At 43.4% G+C, this 19,105-nt stretch overlaps 1 protein-coding gene across 9 annotated transcripts in view; it reads right to left on the bottom strand.

Annotated features, from left to right (window-relative positions):
- The window catches only part of vps13b (vacuolar protein sorting 13 homolog B), a 942,410-nt gene that overhangs the window by 389,403 nt on the left and 533,902 nt on the right, over window positions 1-19,105 (bottom strand). For all 9 annotated transcript variants that reach the window (XM_080194714.1, XM_080194711.1, XM_080194717.1 and 6 more), the window contains exon 22: window positions 18,898-19,022. In XM_080194714.1, the coding sequence (XP_080050840.1) occupies window positions 18,898-19,022 (125 nt within the window). The remainder of the gene's footprint in view (window positions 1-18,897; window positions 19,023-19,105) is intronic.

The raw sequence follows: 19,105 nt of genomic DNA on the forward strand, positions 1-19,105 counted from the left end.
TATAACCCCCACAAACCTTGAACCCACTGTCACTAATGTTGGCTACTGTGGCCCAGTGTCCACTTATCCCTGCCCAGGCCTCTGTAAAACACCTCAGAACTTTGATTAACACTAAACCTGCTAATGTTGCTGTTTTCTCCTCAGTATTTCAGCGTGTTCAGTTGTAGATACATCAGGCTAAAAGAATGTTTGCAGAAATAAGATGAAGCTATAATATGATGCAAGAATATTTTGTAATGTGCAAAAGAATGGTAATACTCATTAGTAAAGTAACATGCAAAAAACAAAAGCAAATTTAATTCACAGCATCGATTATTTGTTAGGCAAGTGTATTAAAGTATATGAAACCAAGGCAGGTAGACAAGCTGGAATATAGATCAACCATGAACTAAGTGAATGAGGGAACAGACGCAATGGCTGAATGGCTTACTCCTGTTCCCATGTTCTTGCTAGCAACCAAGGAATGTAATTCTTGTGGGCAAAGATGAAACTAGTCAGAGAATTGTTACAGCGCAGGAGGTGGTCATTTGGCCCATTCTGTCTGCACCTCTGAGCATCATGACTCAGGGACATATTGTGGTCAAGAAGCTCAACACCATCTGGGACAAAGTAGCCCATTAGATTGCTACCCCATTCACAAACATCACTCCCTTCATCATCAACACACAGCGGCAGCCATGTGTATTGTCTATAAGATGCACTGCAGGAACTCACCAAGGCTCCTTGGACAGCATCTTCTAAACCCACAACTAGTGCCATCTAGAAGGACAAGGGCAGCAGGTAACAGGGGACACCACCTGGATAGCAACTAGGAATGGGGAACAAATGCTGGCCTGGTTAGCACCATCCACATCCTGTAAATGAATAACTTAAAAATATATATTTCAGTTCCTCAGCTCCTACATCCCTATAAGAATTTTACTCCTTATTTTGTTTTGTTTCTCCATGTTCTTGCTACCAACATGCATCCCCTCCTTTCTCCACTCTGAATTTCATCTCCCACCTCTCTGCCCAATCCACCAATTTGTCTATGTCTTTTTTAAGTTCAACACTGTATTTTTCGCAGTTAACTTTCGAGTTTTGTATCATCTGCAATCTTTGAAATTGATCCTTGCACACCAAAGTCTAGATCATTAATAAAAATCAGGAAAAACAAGGGTCTCAATACCTGGGGAACACTGCTATCTAACCTTCGTCCAGTCCAGCCCAAAAAATAACCATTGCCTGTTACTTTCTGCTTTCAATTATTCAGCCAATTTTGTATCCACATTGCTTTTATTCTATGAGCTATAACTTTTCTCACAAGTCTATTGTGTGGCACTGTAATGAATGCCTTTTGAAAGTCTATGGGCAGGATGTTCCTCCCTGTCTACGGCCTGTTTTGCAATGGTGGGAGTGGCGCACCACTCACTGGCAGCAGGATTTTATCATCCAGGCATTGTCAACAGGGAACGACCGCACCTCTTGCCACCGGAAAAGCCACGGTGGGCGTGCACCATCAGCGAGCCATAAGATCCCTTCAGTGTAAACGGCAGTAAGATTTCAGTGTATGTATATAACATCAACAGCTCGCCGACCTTTTCAGTTACCTCCTCAAAAATCTCCAGCAAGTTAGTTAAACATGATTTCCCTTTTAGATACCCTCTTCCTAATCAACCAACATTTTCCCATGCAACTTCTATACTGAACAATTGTTTCAAGAAGCTTGCGTACCACTGATGGTAAATTGACTGGTCTGTATTTGCTGGGATTATCTTCACAACCTTGTGAACCTTACAACAACTGTGAAAGGAGTTAAGCTTCTTGTTGAAGGAAATACTGGTGAAGCAGCCCGTTGCCTATTTCTGACAGCAAATGTCAGACATGCCTTAAGTTGCAATATATTAATTGTTTCAAACTCTCAGAATATTCTTTTAATTTTGAATTAACAGTGTTTTGGGAGAAGCAGAAAAAAAACATTTCAGAGGGATGCAGGGGGTCTACTGATGAACAATCTAGGCTTTCAACGTGCGTAGAGCAAGATGTATTGTCATAAAGTTTATGCAATGATGCAAAAAGGCTAAATTTAGTAAAAAAGAGTTGAGTTAATTCTTGCTCTATCAGTATTACAAAGAACAAAGAAAAGCACAGCACAGAAACAGGCCCTTCGGCCCTCCAAGCCTGTGCCGATCATGATGCCCTAACTAAGCTAAAGGAAAAACCTTTTGCCCTTACTCAATCGTTTCCCTCTATTCCCTCCCTATTGATGTATCCATCCAGATGCCTCTTAAATGTTGCTCATGTGCCTGCTTCCACCATCTCCTCTGACAGCGCATTCCAGGCACCCACCACTCTCTGCATGAAAAACATACCCCGCACATTCCCCTTAAACTTTCCCCCTCTCACCTTGAACCTGTGCCCCCTTGTAATTGACACTTCCACCCTGGGTAAAAGCCTCTGACTATTCACCTTGTCTATGCCTCTCATAATTTTGTAGACCTCTATCAAGTCTCCCCTCAGCCTCCGTCTTTCCAGTGAAAACAACCCTAGTTTATTCAACCTCTCCTCATTGCCAACACGCTCGAGACCAGGCAACTTCCTGGTGAACCTTCTTTGCATTCTCTCCAAAGCTTCGATGTCCTTCTGGTAGAGTGGTGAGAAGACCTGCATGCAATACTACAAATGTGACCTAACCAAGGTTTTATATCACTGCAACATGATTTCCCAACTCTTGGTACTCAATGCCCTGGCTGATGAAGGCAAGCATACCATATGCCTTCTTAATTGCCTTGGCTATCTGTGTTGCCACTTTTTAGGGAACTGTGGGCCTGCACGCCCAGACGCCTCTGAATATTAATATTCCTAAGGGTTCTGCCATTTACATTATAATTCAGACCTAAATTTGATCCTCCAAAATGCATCACCTTGCATTTATATGGATTAAACTCTATTTGCCATTTCTGTGCCGAACTCTCCAACCTATCTATTTCCTGTTATGTCCTCCGACAATCCCTAGCACTATCAGCAACTCCTCCAATTTTTGTGTCATCCGCAAACTTGTTAATCAGCATTATTTATATTGAATCAACCACTGGAAAAAAAGTGAAACCGTCTGGTCTAAGATCATATTTTGGTAAAATAAGTGAATTTTACTGTCCCTCCTTCCACATGAATCAGAGTGGGCGAGGGGCGGACCATGGAAACATCCGTTGACCTCGGGCAGGATTTTCCGGTTTCAAGGCGAGCGTGGCCAGAATATCCCACCCACTGAACACCAAGCTCCCGGTCATTTGTACATTGCTGCTTAAACTCAAACTGATAGAATTATGCTGTTATAGATCTAAGAAATATTTTCACCAGCAGGCTGTTCAAGAGGTAACTGGAACCTTGCAAATTTCAATTTCAAATCAATTTATCACTTTTTTCCTGTTCACAGCATAGATTCGAGTTGTCGATTCAAGTCAGTAAGTTAAACAGTTCACGCAATATAAAATCAGGAGTTCAAATGTAAATAGAAAATCAAACCTATAACTGTAAATCATGTTATAATTCAACACACTGTTCATCAAGGGAAGGAGAATGAAGTAATATGCCAGTAACAGTGCTCATGCTGAGGGTCACAGTCTGTTCATGGAAACCATCTGTTTCAGTCCCTTCGAGCCACACCAAACACAAATGATCTTTTAAAAAAATATCCTATTCATTAATGCATCACAGCTGCACCGAGTGTTACTTCATTTTTCCATGGCAACATCCTTTCTGTTTCAAGGATCTGATTTCAGTTTGGTAGCAACATATTCCTCCATCAATATTGAGCACATTCATGTGTTAAATATGAAGAGTTATTGCAAATTCCTGAAATAGAATCGTTTCGTTTTAATTAGGGTTACATCAGAACTTGTAAATCCTGAATATATCGTGTTCATAACTTTGTTTTATATACAATACAGTTTGAATTATTTCTACTGGCTGGTGGCTTAACCATACATTTCAGTTTTTAATAGAAAGTTAATTTATTTTCAAATAACGTTTTACTCATTCCCTGAACATAATTTAGAATTCCATTCCTTCATCAAAAATATTTTACTCACTATAATCAAAGTAACATTGCAAGGGTCACTCTGATTTCAACAATTAGGTTCCTGCTTTCGCAATTGTTTGGTCACATTCCACTGATCCCACCATGATAATTAGCAAGTTTGAGCAAAGTCCTCTTAACTCAGTCCAGCTACTGTGAGAGAACATGACAGGCACAACTGAAAAACTATCTTGCTTTCACGCAGCACAAGGAGCAACTGTAAAACGATGACAATCCCAAATTTCCAGAGCAAGCCCCTCCCAAAAAGGTCATTTAAAAATAACGAAAGGAATGCTGCTCGTTCCATACTGAAAAGTTACTAAATAATAAAATGTTTAGGGGTTTGAGAAGATAAATGGAAAAGTTGCACTACAAATGGTTGCACCTCTTTTCCCCCCCAAATATACAGAACTGGCAGCAATGATTTTTTTTTAGAAAAAAAGAACAAAAACATAGCAAATCCCAATTAAAATTGAAAAAATTGTCCATCTTCAACTCTGCATTAATGCCACTTTTATGCCACAAATTACATTTTTACCAGTTGTCCTTTTTTCAATCCCTATAAACTGCGTGCTTATCCTTGGCACCAGTAATATGCGCTGATGCACTTTAGGTATGGCAGTTCAGTTTAAAAATTGGGCGAACACAACTAGTCAGTGCATTTTGTGAAAGTGAGCTCATTGTATGATGAGAGGAAGTTCCTTACAAGTTGATTGAAACCTCATGGAGTCCAAATTATATGCTGCAGTTACCTAAGAACACGGCTGCTGCTGCCAGCAGTCCCCTCAGCGGCTGTACAGTCAAGTAACTGAGATGCGTCCACCACCTCGCGAGGGTCCAAGACCAATTTCAAGAGCTGGTTTCTGCTAACATCTCTGGAGGCAATGGCGTCCCTGGCAGCAGAAAAACATTGCTACTGAAATGCAAAGAGCTCTTTCTATTTTCATTTGCTGGCCAGGGAGAAAGTTAATAATCGTGCAAAGGAACAGGCTGAGTAGTCTTCTGTTGGAGCTCGGCAAAAAACAAAAAAACACAGCTCGTTTTCAAACAGCCAATCCAAACTTTGTCCAAGCAGCTCTAAAACATGACTGGAACTCACCAAATTTATTGAAGCAAAGGAGAACAAAAAGAAGAAAGTTTTTCATTTTCATAGATAAAAATGGGACTTTGGCTAATGTCTACGAGCGGCTGGTGGTGCAGTGATTAGCATCGCTGCCTCACAGCGCCAGGAACCCAGGTTCAAATCCTGGCTTAGGTCACTGTCTGTGTAGAGTCTGCAGGTTCTCCCCATGTCTGCGTGGGTTTCCTCCAGGTGTTCCAGTTTCCTCCTACAGTCCAAAGATGTGCAGGTTAGGTTGATTGGCCATGCTAAATTGCTGCTCCTTAGTGTCAGGGGGATTAAAAAGTTTAAAGTTTATTTATTAGTCACAGATAAGACTTACATTAACATTGCATTTAAGTTAGCGTGAAATCCCCTTAGTCGCCACACTTCAGCACCTGTTCGGGTTAATGCACCTAATCAGCACATCTTGCAAAATGTGGGAGGAAACTGGAGCACCCGGAGGAAACTCAAGCAGATACGGGAGAACATGCAAACTCCACACACACAGTGACCCAAGCTGGGAATCGAACCCAGGTCTCTGGTGCTGTGAGGAAGCTGTGCTGACCATTGTGCCAACTAGCAAGGTAAATAGATGGAATTAAGGGGATAGGGCCTGGGTGGGATTGCGGTCGGTACACAATTGATGGGCCAAATAGCCTCCTTTTGCACTGTATGCTTCTATGATTGAAGTAATGACGGGCACCTCCTAATTTAAAAATTGACTGTCCAAACTTCAAACAATCCGATAGCATCACTATCCAAAGTCTTGAATGAATGCCGAGACTCCTTTGTTCCAACAGTACCTAAAGCCTAACTTAATTCTAGAAGCAAGATCGAGGTTTTATTTTTAAACGTGGATCAAATATTCCTGAAAAGTAGGGGTGTATGTCAATCAGGTCAAATAATATGACATAAGAAATAGGAGCAGGAGTAGGCCAACTAGCCCTTCGAGCCTGCCCCGCCATTCAATAAGATCATGGCTGATCTGTCGTGGCTCAGTTCCACATTCCCGCCCTCTCCCCATAACCCAATCATACGCAGAATCTGGGATTGTTACTATTCTTTATAAACTGTTGTGTGTTGGAGGAGACCATAGCCCCTTGAAAAATCCAGCCCAGAAAAATATGAAGGCTAAGAAACATGGCAAAATACAGGAGTTTTCAGTGCTCTAGGTAGACCTCAGTCTGAGCACTGAGGGACGGTGGTGGTGTAATGGCACTGTCACTGGACCAGTAATCCAGAGACCAAAGGTAATGCCTTGGGGACACGGGTTCAAATCCCAAGCAGGTGGAATGTGAATTGTTAATAAATTTAATGATAGCCTTAAGTGTTGTAAAAAAAAGCATTTGGATAAGTACATGGATGGGAAAGGATTAGAAGGATATGGGCAAACACAGGCAATTGGGACTAGGTGGGGGGGCAGCATAGTCAGCATGGACTGGTTCAGCTGGAGGGCCTGTTCCCATGCTGTATTTTTCTATTGCCAAGATTTTACTGCCTTGCTCATGCCAAAACCGTAAAATCCTGCCCGAGATCAACAGAACTTTCCATTCTCTACCCTCTTCTGCTCCAATTCCCATGATGGGCAGGGAAGCAAGATTCCAGCCTATGAGTAGTCAGAGCCTTGACTTGGAAACAGTGCTTCAGTGGGCCTGATTTTAATATTGTTTAAACAAAAGGGTTTTGAAATGGGTTAAAATTGGGCCCCTTGTTTCATGTGGAATTGCTTAGCTCTTTTCCTATTGAAGACTGAGAAGTTGCATCAGTAAAACAATTACTTAATGAGTCTTTTTTTGTTGCGCCATAATTAAATCGGGGTCACTGACATGTTTAAGCAAAGTGATGACAGCTTAAGGGATGGACTCTCGCAATGTCTGTATCATTCAGACTGGCCAATGATAAAGTCGAGGGGTTTCACTTGAAACTAAAGGGAAGAAACATAGAACATAGAACATTACAGCGCAGAACAGGCCCTTCAGCCCACGATGTTGTGCCGACCAGTTAAAAAACAATGACCCAATAATCTAAACCAATCCCTTTTCGTCCATAAACCTATCCACGGATCTCTTAAACGCCCCCAAACCATGTGCATTTACAACTGCAGCAGGCAGGGCATTCCAATCCCTCACCACCCTCTGGGTAAAGAACCTACCCCTGACATCCGTCCTATAACTACCACCCCTTAATTTAAAGCCATGCCCCCTCGTGCTAGCTTTCTCCATCCGAGGAAAAAGGCTATCACTATCCACCCTATCTAAACCTCTAATCATCTTACATGTTTCAATAAGATCCCCTCTTAGCCGCCTTCTTTCCAACTAAAACAACCCCAAATCCCTCAGTCTCTCCTCATAGGACCTCCCCTCCATACCAGGCAACATCCTGGTAAACCTCCTCTGCACCCTCTCCAAAGCCTCCACATCCTTCCTGTAATGTGGGGACCAGAACTGCACACAGTACTCCAAGTGCGGCCACACCAGAGTTGTGTACAGTTGCAACATGACGCTGCGACTCCTAAATTCAATCCCCCTACCAATAAACGCCAAGACACCGTATGTCTTCTTAACAACCTTATCTACTTGATTCCCAACTTTCAGGGATCTATGTACACATACACCTAGATCCCTCTGTTCATCCACACTATTCAAAGTCCTCCCGTTAGCCCTATACTCAACACATCTGTTATTCCTACCAAAGTGAATTACCTCACACTTCTCCGCATTAAACTCCATCCGCCACCTCTCGGCCCAGCTCTGCAACCTAAGTCTCCCTGCAAACTATGACACCCTTCCTCACAATCTACCACACCTCTGACTTTGGTGTCATCAGCAAATTTACTAATCCACCCAACCATACCCTCATCCAGATCATTAATAAAAATTACAAACAGCAGTGGCCCCAAAACAGATCCCTGAGGCACACCACTCGTAACCAAATTCCATGACGAATATTTACCATCAACCACCACCCTCTGTCTCCTATCTGCTAGCCAATTCCTGATCCAATTTCCTAGACTACCCTCAATCCCATACATCTGCATTTTCTGCAGAAGCTTACCATGGTGAACCTTATCAAACGCCTTACTAAAATCCATATATACCACGTCAACTGCCTTACCCCCATCCACCTCTTTGGTCACTTTCTCAAAAAACTCAATAAGGTTAATAAGGCACGACCTACCCGCCACAAAACAATGCTGACTATCTCCAATCAATTCATTACTCTCCAAATAACTATAAATCCTATCCCTAATAATTTTTTCTAAAATCTTGCCCACAACAGAAGTAAGACTCACCGGTCTATAATTCCCAGGGAAGTCTCTGTTCCCCTTCTTAAACAATGGGACAACATTCACTATCCTCCAATCTTCCGGTACTATACCAGAGACCAACGACGACCTGAAGATCAGAGCCAGAGGCTCTGCAATCACCTCTCTTGCCTCCCAGAGAATCCTAGGGTAAATCCCATCCGGACCAGGGGACTTATCTATTTTCAAACCCTCTAGAATATCCAGCACATCCCCCTTATCAACTGCAATACTGTCTATTTTACACCCCTGCAACCCAGTGTCCTCCTCAGCTATATTCATGTCCCCCTGCGTGAACACTGAAGAAAAATATTGGTTCAACGCCTCTCCAATCTCATCCGGTTCCACACACAACTTCCCTCTACTGTCTGTAACTGGCCCTAATCTTGCCCTAACCAACCTTCTGTTCTTGACATACCTATAGAACGCCTTAGGATTCTCCTTAATCCTATCAGCCAAAGTCTTCTCATGTCCTCTTTTAGCCCTTCTCAACTCACTCTTCAACTCCCTCCTAGCCAATCTAAAGCTTTCTAATGCACTTCCTGAGCCCTCAAGCCTCATCCGAACATAAGCCTCCTTTTTCTTTTTAACCATCGAATCAACTTTTTTAGTGCACCACGGTTCCCTAGCCCTACCAAATCCTCCTTGCCTGACAGGGACATACCTATCACGGACTCGCAGTAGCTGCTCCTTGAAAAAACTCCACATTTCGGACGTTCCCAGTCCCTGTAATCCCCTAGTCCAACTTATGCTTCCTAATTCTCTCCTAATAGCCTCATAATTACCCTTCCCCCAGCTAAAACTACTGACCCGAGGTTCATGCCTATCCCTTTCCATCACTAAGGTGAACATAACCGAATTGTGGTCACTATCACCAAAATGCACACCAACTTCCAAGTCTAGCACCTGGTCTGGCTCATTTCCCAGCACCAAATCCAATATAGCCTCACCTCTAGTTGGCCTATCTACATACTGAGTCAAAAAACCTTCCTGCATGCTTTGTACAAAAACTGACCCCTCTAACGAGCTAAAGCTATAGCAATTCCAAACAATATTAGTAAAGTTAAAGTCCCCCATAACAATTACCCTGTTACTTTCACTCCTAACCAGGATCATCTCTGCAATCCTTTCCTCAACCTCGCTAGAACTTTTAGGAGATCTATAAAAGACTCCCAACAGGGTGACCTCTCCTCTCCTATTTCTAATCTCCGCCCATACTACCTCAACAGACAAGTCCTCATCAAACTTCCTCTCTGACACTGTGATACAGTCCTTGACCAATAATGCTACCCCTCCCCCCCTTCTACCTCCTTCTCTACTCCGACTAAAGCATTTGAACCCCGGGACCTGCAACAACCATTCCTGACCCTGCTCTATCCATGTCTCTGAAATGGCCACAACATCAAAGTCCCAGGTACTGATCCAAGCTGCAAGTTCATCCACTTTATTGCGAATACTCCTCGCATTAAAGTATACGCATTTCAAACCCTGCTCCGCCCCACCCCCACGATGCCGTGCATTGCAGTCCCCATCTACGTCCCCCTCACTTTCACCCCCTCTACTCAGGATCCCACCACCCCCTCCGAATCAGTTTAAACCTCCCTGCATAGCCTTTGCAAATTTACCCCCCAGGATATTTGTTCCCCTCTGATTCAGGTGTAGACCATAACTCTTATAGAGGTCCCACCTTCCCCAGAATGAGCCCCAATTGCTCAAGTACCTGAACCCCTCCCTCCTGCACCATCCCCTCAGCCACGAGTCCAAACTTTCCCTCTCTCTATTCCTCGCTAAACTATCCCGTGGCACAGGCAAGAGTCCGGAGATAACCACTCTTTCTGACTTGGCCTTTAGTTTCCACCCCAACTCCATAAACCTCTGCTTAATATCCCCTTCCCTTAACCTCCCTATGTCATGCGTCCCCACATGAACTATAACTTGGGGTTGATCTCCCTCTCCCCTAAGAGTCTTGAATACCCTTTCCGATACATCCCGGACCCCAGCCCCTGGTAGGCAACACACCAGCCCTGAGTCCCTACCATTACTACCGACTCTCCTATCCGTCCCCTTAACTGTGGAGTCCCCAATCACGAGGCCCAATCTTTTACATCCCCTAACCACCTGAGCTTTTACAATAGGCTCACCCCCAGAGACCTGCTCCCTTTGGCTATCCCCAGTTGATTCCTCCTTAACTGTAGCCTCCAGGACCGAAAACCTATTTTGGAGGGGAACAGCCCCAGGGGATTGTCCCCCCACTTGCTTCTTTCCCCTCCTCCTGGCAGTGACCCAAGACTCATTTCTAGGAGTGACTATCTCCTTATAACTCCTATCGATGTCCGCCTCCCGAATTATGCGGAGTTCCTCTAATTCCACCTCCAGCTCCTTTACACGCTCCTCCAGAAGCTGCAATCGAACACACTTCTTACAAGTAAAATCACCTGAAACACTACTGGAGTCCCTCACCACATACATCCCACAGGAGATGCAGCTTACTGCCTGAACTGCCATCCCTGAAACAATTACCAGCAGAAAAATAAAAATAAAAGTATTAAAAAAAAACTTCCCCCACACTTATAATTAGGTTAGAGGAGGTGGGAGGGTGGGATTCTCTACACAAATACATGATATAAAAAAAGTAATAAAATAGCATCCCACGGCTCCTCCAAAAGTCAACAGTGGGAAAGATTACAGGAGTTTAACAACATAAACTGCAAACCGAACACAAGCACTGAATATATGAGGAGTCTGTATACGAAGGGGTTCCTTGAGAATAAAGATAGCAAAATTAGAGCTACTTCTAGGCCAAGTGTAGACAACCTGAATTGATCCAACAAGACTATACATTACATTTCACAAACTCAAGATGACCCAAAGTATTTAACAGCTTTATTAAGTGTTTTGAAATTCAGACATTGTTGTGTTATAGGGTAACGCAGCAGCCAATTTGTACGTGGCAAGGTCCCACAAATAGCAATGAGATTATAGAGAGTCATAGAGGTTTACAGCATGGAAACAGGCCCTTCGGCCCAACTTGTTCATGTCGCCCTTTTTTTTAAACCCCTAAACTAATCCCAATTGCCTGCATTTGGCCCATATCCCTCCATACCCAATGTAACCATGTAACTAATTGAATGCTTTTTAAAAGGCAAAATTGTACCTGCCTCTACTACCACCTCTGGCAGCTTGTTCCAGACACTCACCACCCTCTGTGTAAAAAAAATGTCCTTTCTGGACACTTTTGTATCTCTCCTCTCTCACCTTAAACCTATGCCCTCTAGTTTTAGATTCCCCTACCTTTGGGAAAAGATATTAACTATCTAGCTGATCTGTGCCCCTCATTATTTTATAGACCTCTATAAGATCACCCTTCAACTTCCTACACTCCAGAGAAAAAAGTCCCTGTCTATCCAGTCTCTCCTTACAACTCAACCCATCATGTCCTGGTAACATCCTAGTAAATCTTTTCTGCACTCTTTCTAGTTTAATAATATCTTTTCTATAACAGGGGTGACCAGAACTGCACACAGTATTCCAAGTGTGGCCTTACCACTGTCTTGTACAACTTCAACAAGACATTCCAACTCCTGTATTCAATGTTCTGACTGAAGAAACCAAGCATGCTGAATGCCTCCTTCACTACTCTGTCCACCTGTAAAACCACTTTCAAGGAGCTATGAACATGTACCCCGAGATCTCTTTGTTCTGTAACTCTCCCCAAAGCCCTACCAAATACTGAGTGAGTCCTGCCCTGATTCAATCTACCAAAATGCATCATAAGAACATAAGAACATAAGAAATAGGAGCAGGAGTAGGCCATCTAGCCCTTCGAGCCTGCCCCGCCATTCAGTAAGATCATGGCTGATCTGTCGTGGCTCAGTTCCACTTTCCCGCCCTCTCCCCATAACCCTTAATCCCCTCTCTTATCAAGAACCCATCAACCCGCTTCTTAAAAATATTTAGCGAGGCAGCCTCCACCACTTCAACGGGCAGAGAATTCCAGAGATTCACCACCCTTTGAGTGAAGAAGTTCCTCCTCAACTCCGTTCTAAACCGCCTCCCCTTTATCTTGAGGCTGTGCCCCCTAGTCCTACTGTCTTTTTTGAGCGGGAAGAGTCTCTCCACCTCTATCCTATCCATCCCATTCATCATCTTACCACCTCACATTTGTCTAAATTAAACTCCATCTGCCATTTGTCAGCCCACTGACCCAATTGATCAATATCCCGTTGCAACTGGAGATAACTTTCTTCTCTGTCCACTACGCCACCAATCTTAGTGTCATCTGCAAACTTACTAACCATGTCTCCTATATTCTCATCCCAATCATTGATATAAATGACAAATAACAGTGGACGCAGCACTGGTCCCTGAGGCACACTGCTGGTCACAGGTCTCCAGTTTGAAAAACAGTTCTCTACAACCACCCTCTGGCTTCTGTCAAGAAGCCAATTTTATATCCATTTAGATGCCTCACTCAGGATCCCGTGAGATTTAACCTTATGCAACAACCTACCATATGGTACCTTTTCAAAGGCCTTGCTAAAGTCCATGTAGATAGCATCAACTGCACTGCCCTCATCTATCTTCTTGGTTACTCCTTCAAAAACTCAATCAAATCTGAGACATGAATTTCCACTCGCACAGCCACGCTGACTGTCCCTAATCAGTACTTGAGTCTCTAAATACCTGCAGATCCTGTCTCTCAAAATACCCTCCAACAATTTACCCACCACAGATGTGAGGTGTAGTTCCCAGGCTTTTCCCTGCAGCCTTTTTTAAACCAAGGCACAACATTTGCCACTCTCCAATCTCCAGGCACCTCACCCGTGACAATCGATGATTAAATACGTCGGCTAGGGGACCCGCAATTTCCTCCCTAGCCTCCCATAATGTCCTGGGATACACTTCATCAGGTCCTGGGGATTTATCAGCCTTGATGCACTTTAAGACTTCCAGCACCTCCTTCTCTGTAATAGGTACACTCCTCAAGACATTATAATCTGTTTTTGGTGGTGTTGCACACAAAATAAATGGTAGCTAAGAAACTGCAAGAACACTACACTTCTTCAAATGAAAAGGTCTGACAGCGTCTGAGGAGAGAGAACAGAACCAACATTTCGAGTCTGGATGATTCTTAGTTCAAGCTTCATCAAACTCTTCTTCAAATATCATCACCCGATTTTTTTACATATCGTAACAAGGTAAGTGTGGCTGTGATTAATGTCCTATGTCAAAAACAGCATTACTGACACTGATATATCCAGTGCCTATCAGAACCAAGGGACTAGCCTCACCACTCTGACATCCTAGAAAACCAATACTAGCATCCCAGAGGATGGCAAAGCCATCTAATCAAACCAACGCATTGTCGTATCAACTCGTAGAATGACTGATGAAGGTACTGCTGAATGTATCAGCAATATGCTAACATACAGAAACTGTAGATAATGCTACACAATGAAATTTTTCCTCTACTCTTGTTCAAATAACATCATTCTTCAAAAGATAGCACCACTGAATTTCTTCTTTCATATTACGTATTCAACATTGATAATGGACAAAACGTAATGGGTGTTACGTTGTATTTAGACTTATTTACCAATGCTGGCAACACAAATAGCAGCTGTAAATTTTTACACACAAACGCTTCTGTTATCTTTCCAGACCTAACTCTGTCTTATTTCTACACATGCATTTTGGATGTGCGTTAAAATTTCATAAATAGTAACAAACGCCTCAAAGTTGTTTGTAAATTATTGCGAGCCCTAAAATGAAAGTATTCATCATATTCCTGATTGATAAGGGTGTCAAAGGGTGTGAAGGTAGGAAGGAAAGTAGAGTTGAGGACATAATCAGATCAGCCATGATCTTATTGAATGGTGGAGCAGGCCCAAGACGTCACCTGGCCTACCGCTCCTAATTCATATGTTTCCATGTATCTGGATGTCACATTTGTGACCCAACTCTAATCATCCTTGAACTGAGTGGCTATTTCAGAGGGCAGTTCAGGGTCAACCACATTGATGTGCATTTGGAGATTAGGCCAGGTAAGGATGACAGATTTCCTTCTCTAAAGGAAGTTAGTAAATCAGATGGGTTTTTTTAATGACAATCAATGGAAGGTTCATGGTCCCCATTATTGAAACAAGTTTTATATTCCAAATTTGTTAATGACTGAATTCCATTAGCTGCCGTGGTGGGATTTGAACCTGTGTGTCCAGAACATTAGCTTGGGATCACTGAGTTAATAGTCCAGTGAAGTTACCACTACACAACCATATCCCCTTAAACTTAAAATGCATCAGGAGCTGGGGGAATAGTGAAGGAGCACAATGGGTTCAGCCTGGCCACCATCGGAATGTAGAAACAGGAAGAGGCCATTGAGCCCCTCAAGCTTGTTGTGCTATTCAATGAGAGAATAGCTGACCTTTGGCCGAACTCCCTTTGCCCATATCCCAAGTACCATTTTAATCACCCCCAGCCCCCTCAGGCACACCTTTCCTGCAGGGCCAGGGGTAATGTGAAGGATAATAAATTTACTGGGATTAAATGTTTTTAAAGCAATTAATTATTTATAGTGGCTACCTATACAATCATTGGAAGGTTGGCTATTTAATTAAAACGGCATTACTGTTTGCACTGTCATGAGAAGAGCATCTGCATTCCCGGAACCAAATGAGATTTAAACTCCAAAAATCACAGCTGAAGGCTCAAGAAGTTTGAGTTCTTCAAAACATTTAAAACAATTTGTAAATAGTTGACAGCTTAAAGTGAATACAAAGCTTGACTCATCCTTTTAAATATGAAGAGAACCACCAATGATTCAAAATACATCAGACATTGAAATCACAACTACTCTTGGTCCATTCCAGTCAACTTTTCATCATGCATTAACACCATCTTAATGTTCGGAAACAGAACTATTCATCATTATTCATGATTTATTAATGTCCTTTAGGGAAGGAAATCTGCTGTCCTTATCCAGTCTGGCCCACATGTGACTCAAGAGCCAGAGCAATGTGGTTGACCCTCAACCGCCCTCTGAAGTGGCCTAGCAAGCCGCTCAGTTTCAAGGATAGCTAGGGATGGGCAATAAATGCTGGCCAGCCAGCGACATCCATGTCCCACAAATGAATAAAAAGATACAGTCTATGGTATAGTCTCACCTTGACAATCCACAATGCTGCAGGCTATTGTAGGTGAAGAGGATTGGGTCCATTTCTAAATTTAAATCAGGTCAATATTAAGTTACAGTCAATAGAAACTACTATACGAACAAATCTTGGTGTCTGGGTTTGTAATTTAACAGTGCTAAAATTAGCCCTTTTCAAAGCTTCTGGCTGACAAAGGATAGGAACCTCATTTAAATATATTTTAATTTCATTAACGGGTCTCCCCATCACATGACCCTCCCTTACTAAGCACTAAAACCTCGCTGATGCGACATAGAGACATAGAATCATACAGCACAGGAGGCATTCAGCCCATTGAGTCTGCACCTACCACAATCCCACCCAGGCCTATCCCCATAACACCATGCATTTACCCTGATAATCCCCTGACACTAAGTGGCAATTTAGCATGGCCAATCCACCTAACCAGCACATCTTTGGACTGGGGGAAAACAGGAGCACCTGGAGGAAACCCACGCACATACAGGGAGAATGTGCAAACTCCACACAGACAGTGACTCAAGGCAGGAATTGAGCCTGGTCCCTGGCGCTGTGAGGCAGCAGTGCTATCCACTGTGTCGCATCACATCGACAATGCTCACAACAGGTATTTAAAGATGTGATTCGGTTAAAGGGATCCCCGCTGGGGCCACCAAGGTAATCATAGCTCCTGGGAGAGCAGAACATGTTCAAGCATTGCCACCTGTCACAGATTGGTACTGCCCCCTGGCTGTGCCAGGGCAGGCCCTCTAGAACATAAGAACATAAGAAATAGGAGCAGGAGTAGGCCATCTGGCCCTTCGAGCCTGCCCCGCCATTCAATAAGATCATGGCTGACCTGAAGTGGCTCAGTTCCACCTTCCCGCTTTCTCCCCATAACCCTTAATCCCCTTGCCTACCAAAAACCTAACTACCCGCGTCTTAAATATATTTAGCGAGGTAGCCTCCACCACTTCAACGGGCAGAGAATTCCAGAGATTCACCACCCTTTGAGTGAAGAGGTTCCTCCTCAACTCTGTTCTAAACTGCCCCCCACTTATCTTGAGGCTGTGCCCTCTAGTCCTGCTGTCCTTTCTGAGCAGGAAGAACCTCGCCACCTCTACCCTATCCATCCCTTTCATCATCTTATACGTCTCAATAAGATCCCCCCTCATCCTTCTAACGAGTACAAGCCCAGACTATTCAGCCTCTCCTCATAGCTCAACCCCCTCAACTCTGGTATCAGCCTAATAAACCTCCTCTGCACTCCCTCCAAGGCCAAAATATCCTTGCGCAAGTGCGGCGACCAAAACTGCACACAGTACTCCAGCTGCGGCCTCACCAGTACCCTGTACAGTTGCAGCAAGACCTCCCTACTTTTATATTCAATCCCCCTCGCTATGAAGGCCAGCATCCCATTTGCCTTCCTGACCACCTGCTGCACCTGTAGGCTGGGTTTTTGCGACTCATGCACAAGGACCCCCAGGTCCCTCTGCACCGTAGCATGCTGCAGCTTTTCGCCCTGTAAGTAGTAGTCCTTCCTACTATTATTCCTACCAAAGTGGATAACCTCACACTTGCCAACATTATTTTCCATCTGCCAGGTCCTCGCCCACTCGCTCAGCTATCTAGATCCCTCTGCAGACTTTCTACACCCTCCGCACAATTTGCTGTTCCACTTATCTTTGTGTCATCAGCAAATTTTGACACCTTACACTCGGCTCCCTCCTCCAGATCATCTATATAAATGGTAAATAGCTGAGGAAGATCCATTTGGGGAAGGGGTTGGGGGACTCGCCATTGAAGGAAACAGGGGAACTTCATCATTACTCTCTGCTCCCATTATTCAGCCAATTTTGTATCCACATTGCTACTCTGCCCTTTATTCTATGAGCTATAATTTCACAAGTCTGTTATGTGACACTGTATCAATGCCTTTTGAAAGTCCAAGTATACGATAGCAACATTACTCTCACCGATTCTTTCTGTTGCCTCTTTAAAATAGTTTAGCAAATTAGTTAAACATGATTTCCCCTTCAGAAATCCATGCTGGCTCTTCCTAGTCCACTCTGATTTTTCCATGTGACGACTAATTCTATCCCAAATAATTGTTTCTGGAAGCTTGCCCACTACTCATGTTAAACTGACTGGTCTTGAATTGCTGAGCTTATCCATACACACTTTTTTGAACAAGGGTGCAACGTTTGCAGTTCTCCAGTCCAGTGAACATGCCAGATTTCTCATCCTCAGAGTTTTGTAAAATTCAGAAACCGAAGGGAAAAGTCAAAACTCTCAGACAAAGGCCAGGATTTTCCAGCCCCACCTGTCATCAGGGTTTTCCTGGCCTGCCAAATGTCCTTTGACTTTTGGCTTGTCTGCCGCCGCAACCCCCTATGGTGGGTCCTGCCACTGCAGGGTCAGAAAACCCCAGCCAAAGTATCTTCAGGATTTAACAAAAGAAATGAGGTCATTCCATATTTAGTTTTCTGAAGACACAGCATTAAAAAACAAACTCCTTCATTTACCTTCAAAAGAAATATGCCATCAATTAAAATTATCCTCAAAAATGTTGAGCAAACACAAAATGTGTACTGTGCTTGTACAAGACTTCAAAATCAACACTCGCTCCCTGAGGCTGCTGTTTCTTCTCTCAGACAGAGGACTGACAAAAGCCACCACTTCAAATTCAATAATAAAAGAGCAACATTTTTGAATCTTTCCAGCCAGTATAGCTCAAAACATTGCAATCAGCCAGGGTTAAACTGATGTTCTCGATAAAGACTGAAAGTCAGATATTATGAGATGACCTGAGAGTTATCTCTTCAGCAAAGAAAGCTCCCAGCATCAACAACAACTTGCACTTGAATATTTGGACAGAAAAAATGACCCAGAGCCACAGAATGAGAAATTAGACTTTAGATTTTAAGGCAAATCTTAAACGAGTGAAGAGTTTTAGGGTGGGAATTCCAGGGCTTAGGTCCAAAGTGGTCTCACTGCCAACGATGGGAAGAGAGTTCAATATTGGGAAGAAAGTAGAGACCTGGGATGGCTATGGGGCTGGAGGAGAGGTGAGGACCATGGAGGGGACTGAATAAGAATTTTAAAATCAAATCATTGCTGGACCTGAGGTGAACACAGATCAGACAGCACAGGACTGATGGGTGAACAGGATTTGGGGTGAGTCAAGGTACGGGCAGCTGAGTCTGAGATGAAAGCATTCTGAAAAGTACTGTTTAAATTACTTAAAAATCATAGGAGCACCATGGCCAAGAGTGACACCATCTACCTGAAGTGTTAGGCGTTTGACTGCATCCCATACTAATCCAATGTATTCCTTCATTCTTTCTTCTGGACTGCTCCATTCTTCAGAACTTTGCATTACTTTTATGGGGACAGAGAGCGGGCGAGATTCTTTAATAGGAACAAATAACAGTGGCAATTAGTAATGGAAAGCCAATGTATAGAAGTACCTGCACTTCATACACATTACAACC

The sequence above is a fragment of the Carcharhinus amblyrhynchos genome, chromosome 8 (assembly GCF_965287045.1).
Source record: "Carcharhinus amblyrhynchos chromosome 8, sCarAmb.v2.hapA, whole genome shotgun sequence".
In the NCBI taxonomy this organism is placed as follows: Eukaryota; Metazoa; Chordata; class Chondrichthyes; order Carcharhiniformes; family Carcharhinidae; genus Carcharhinus; species Carcharhinus amblyrhynchos.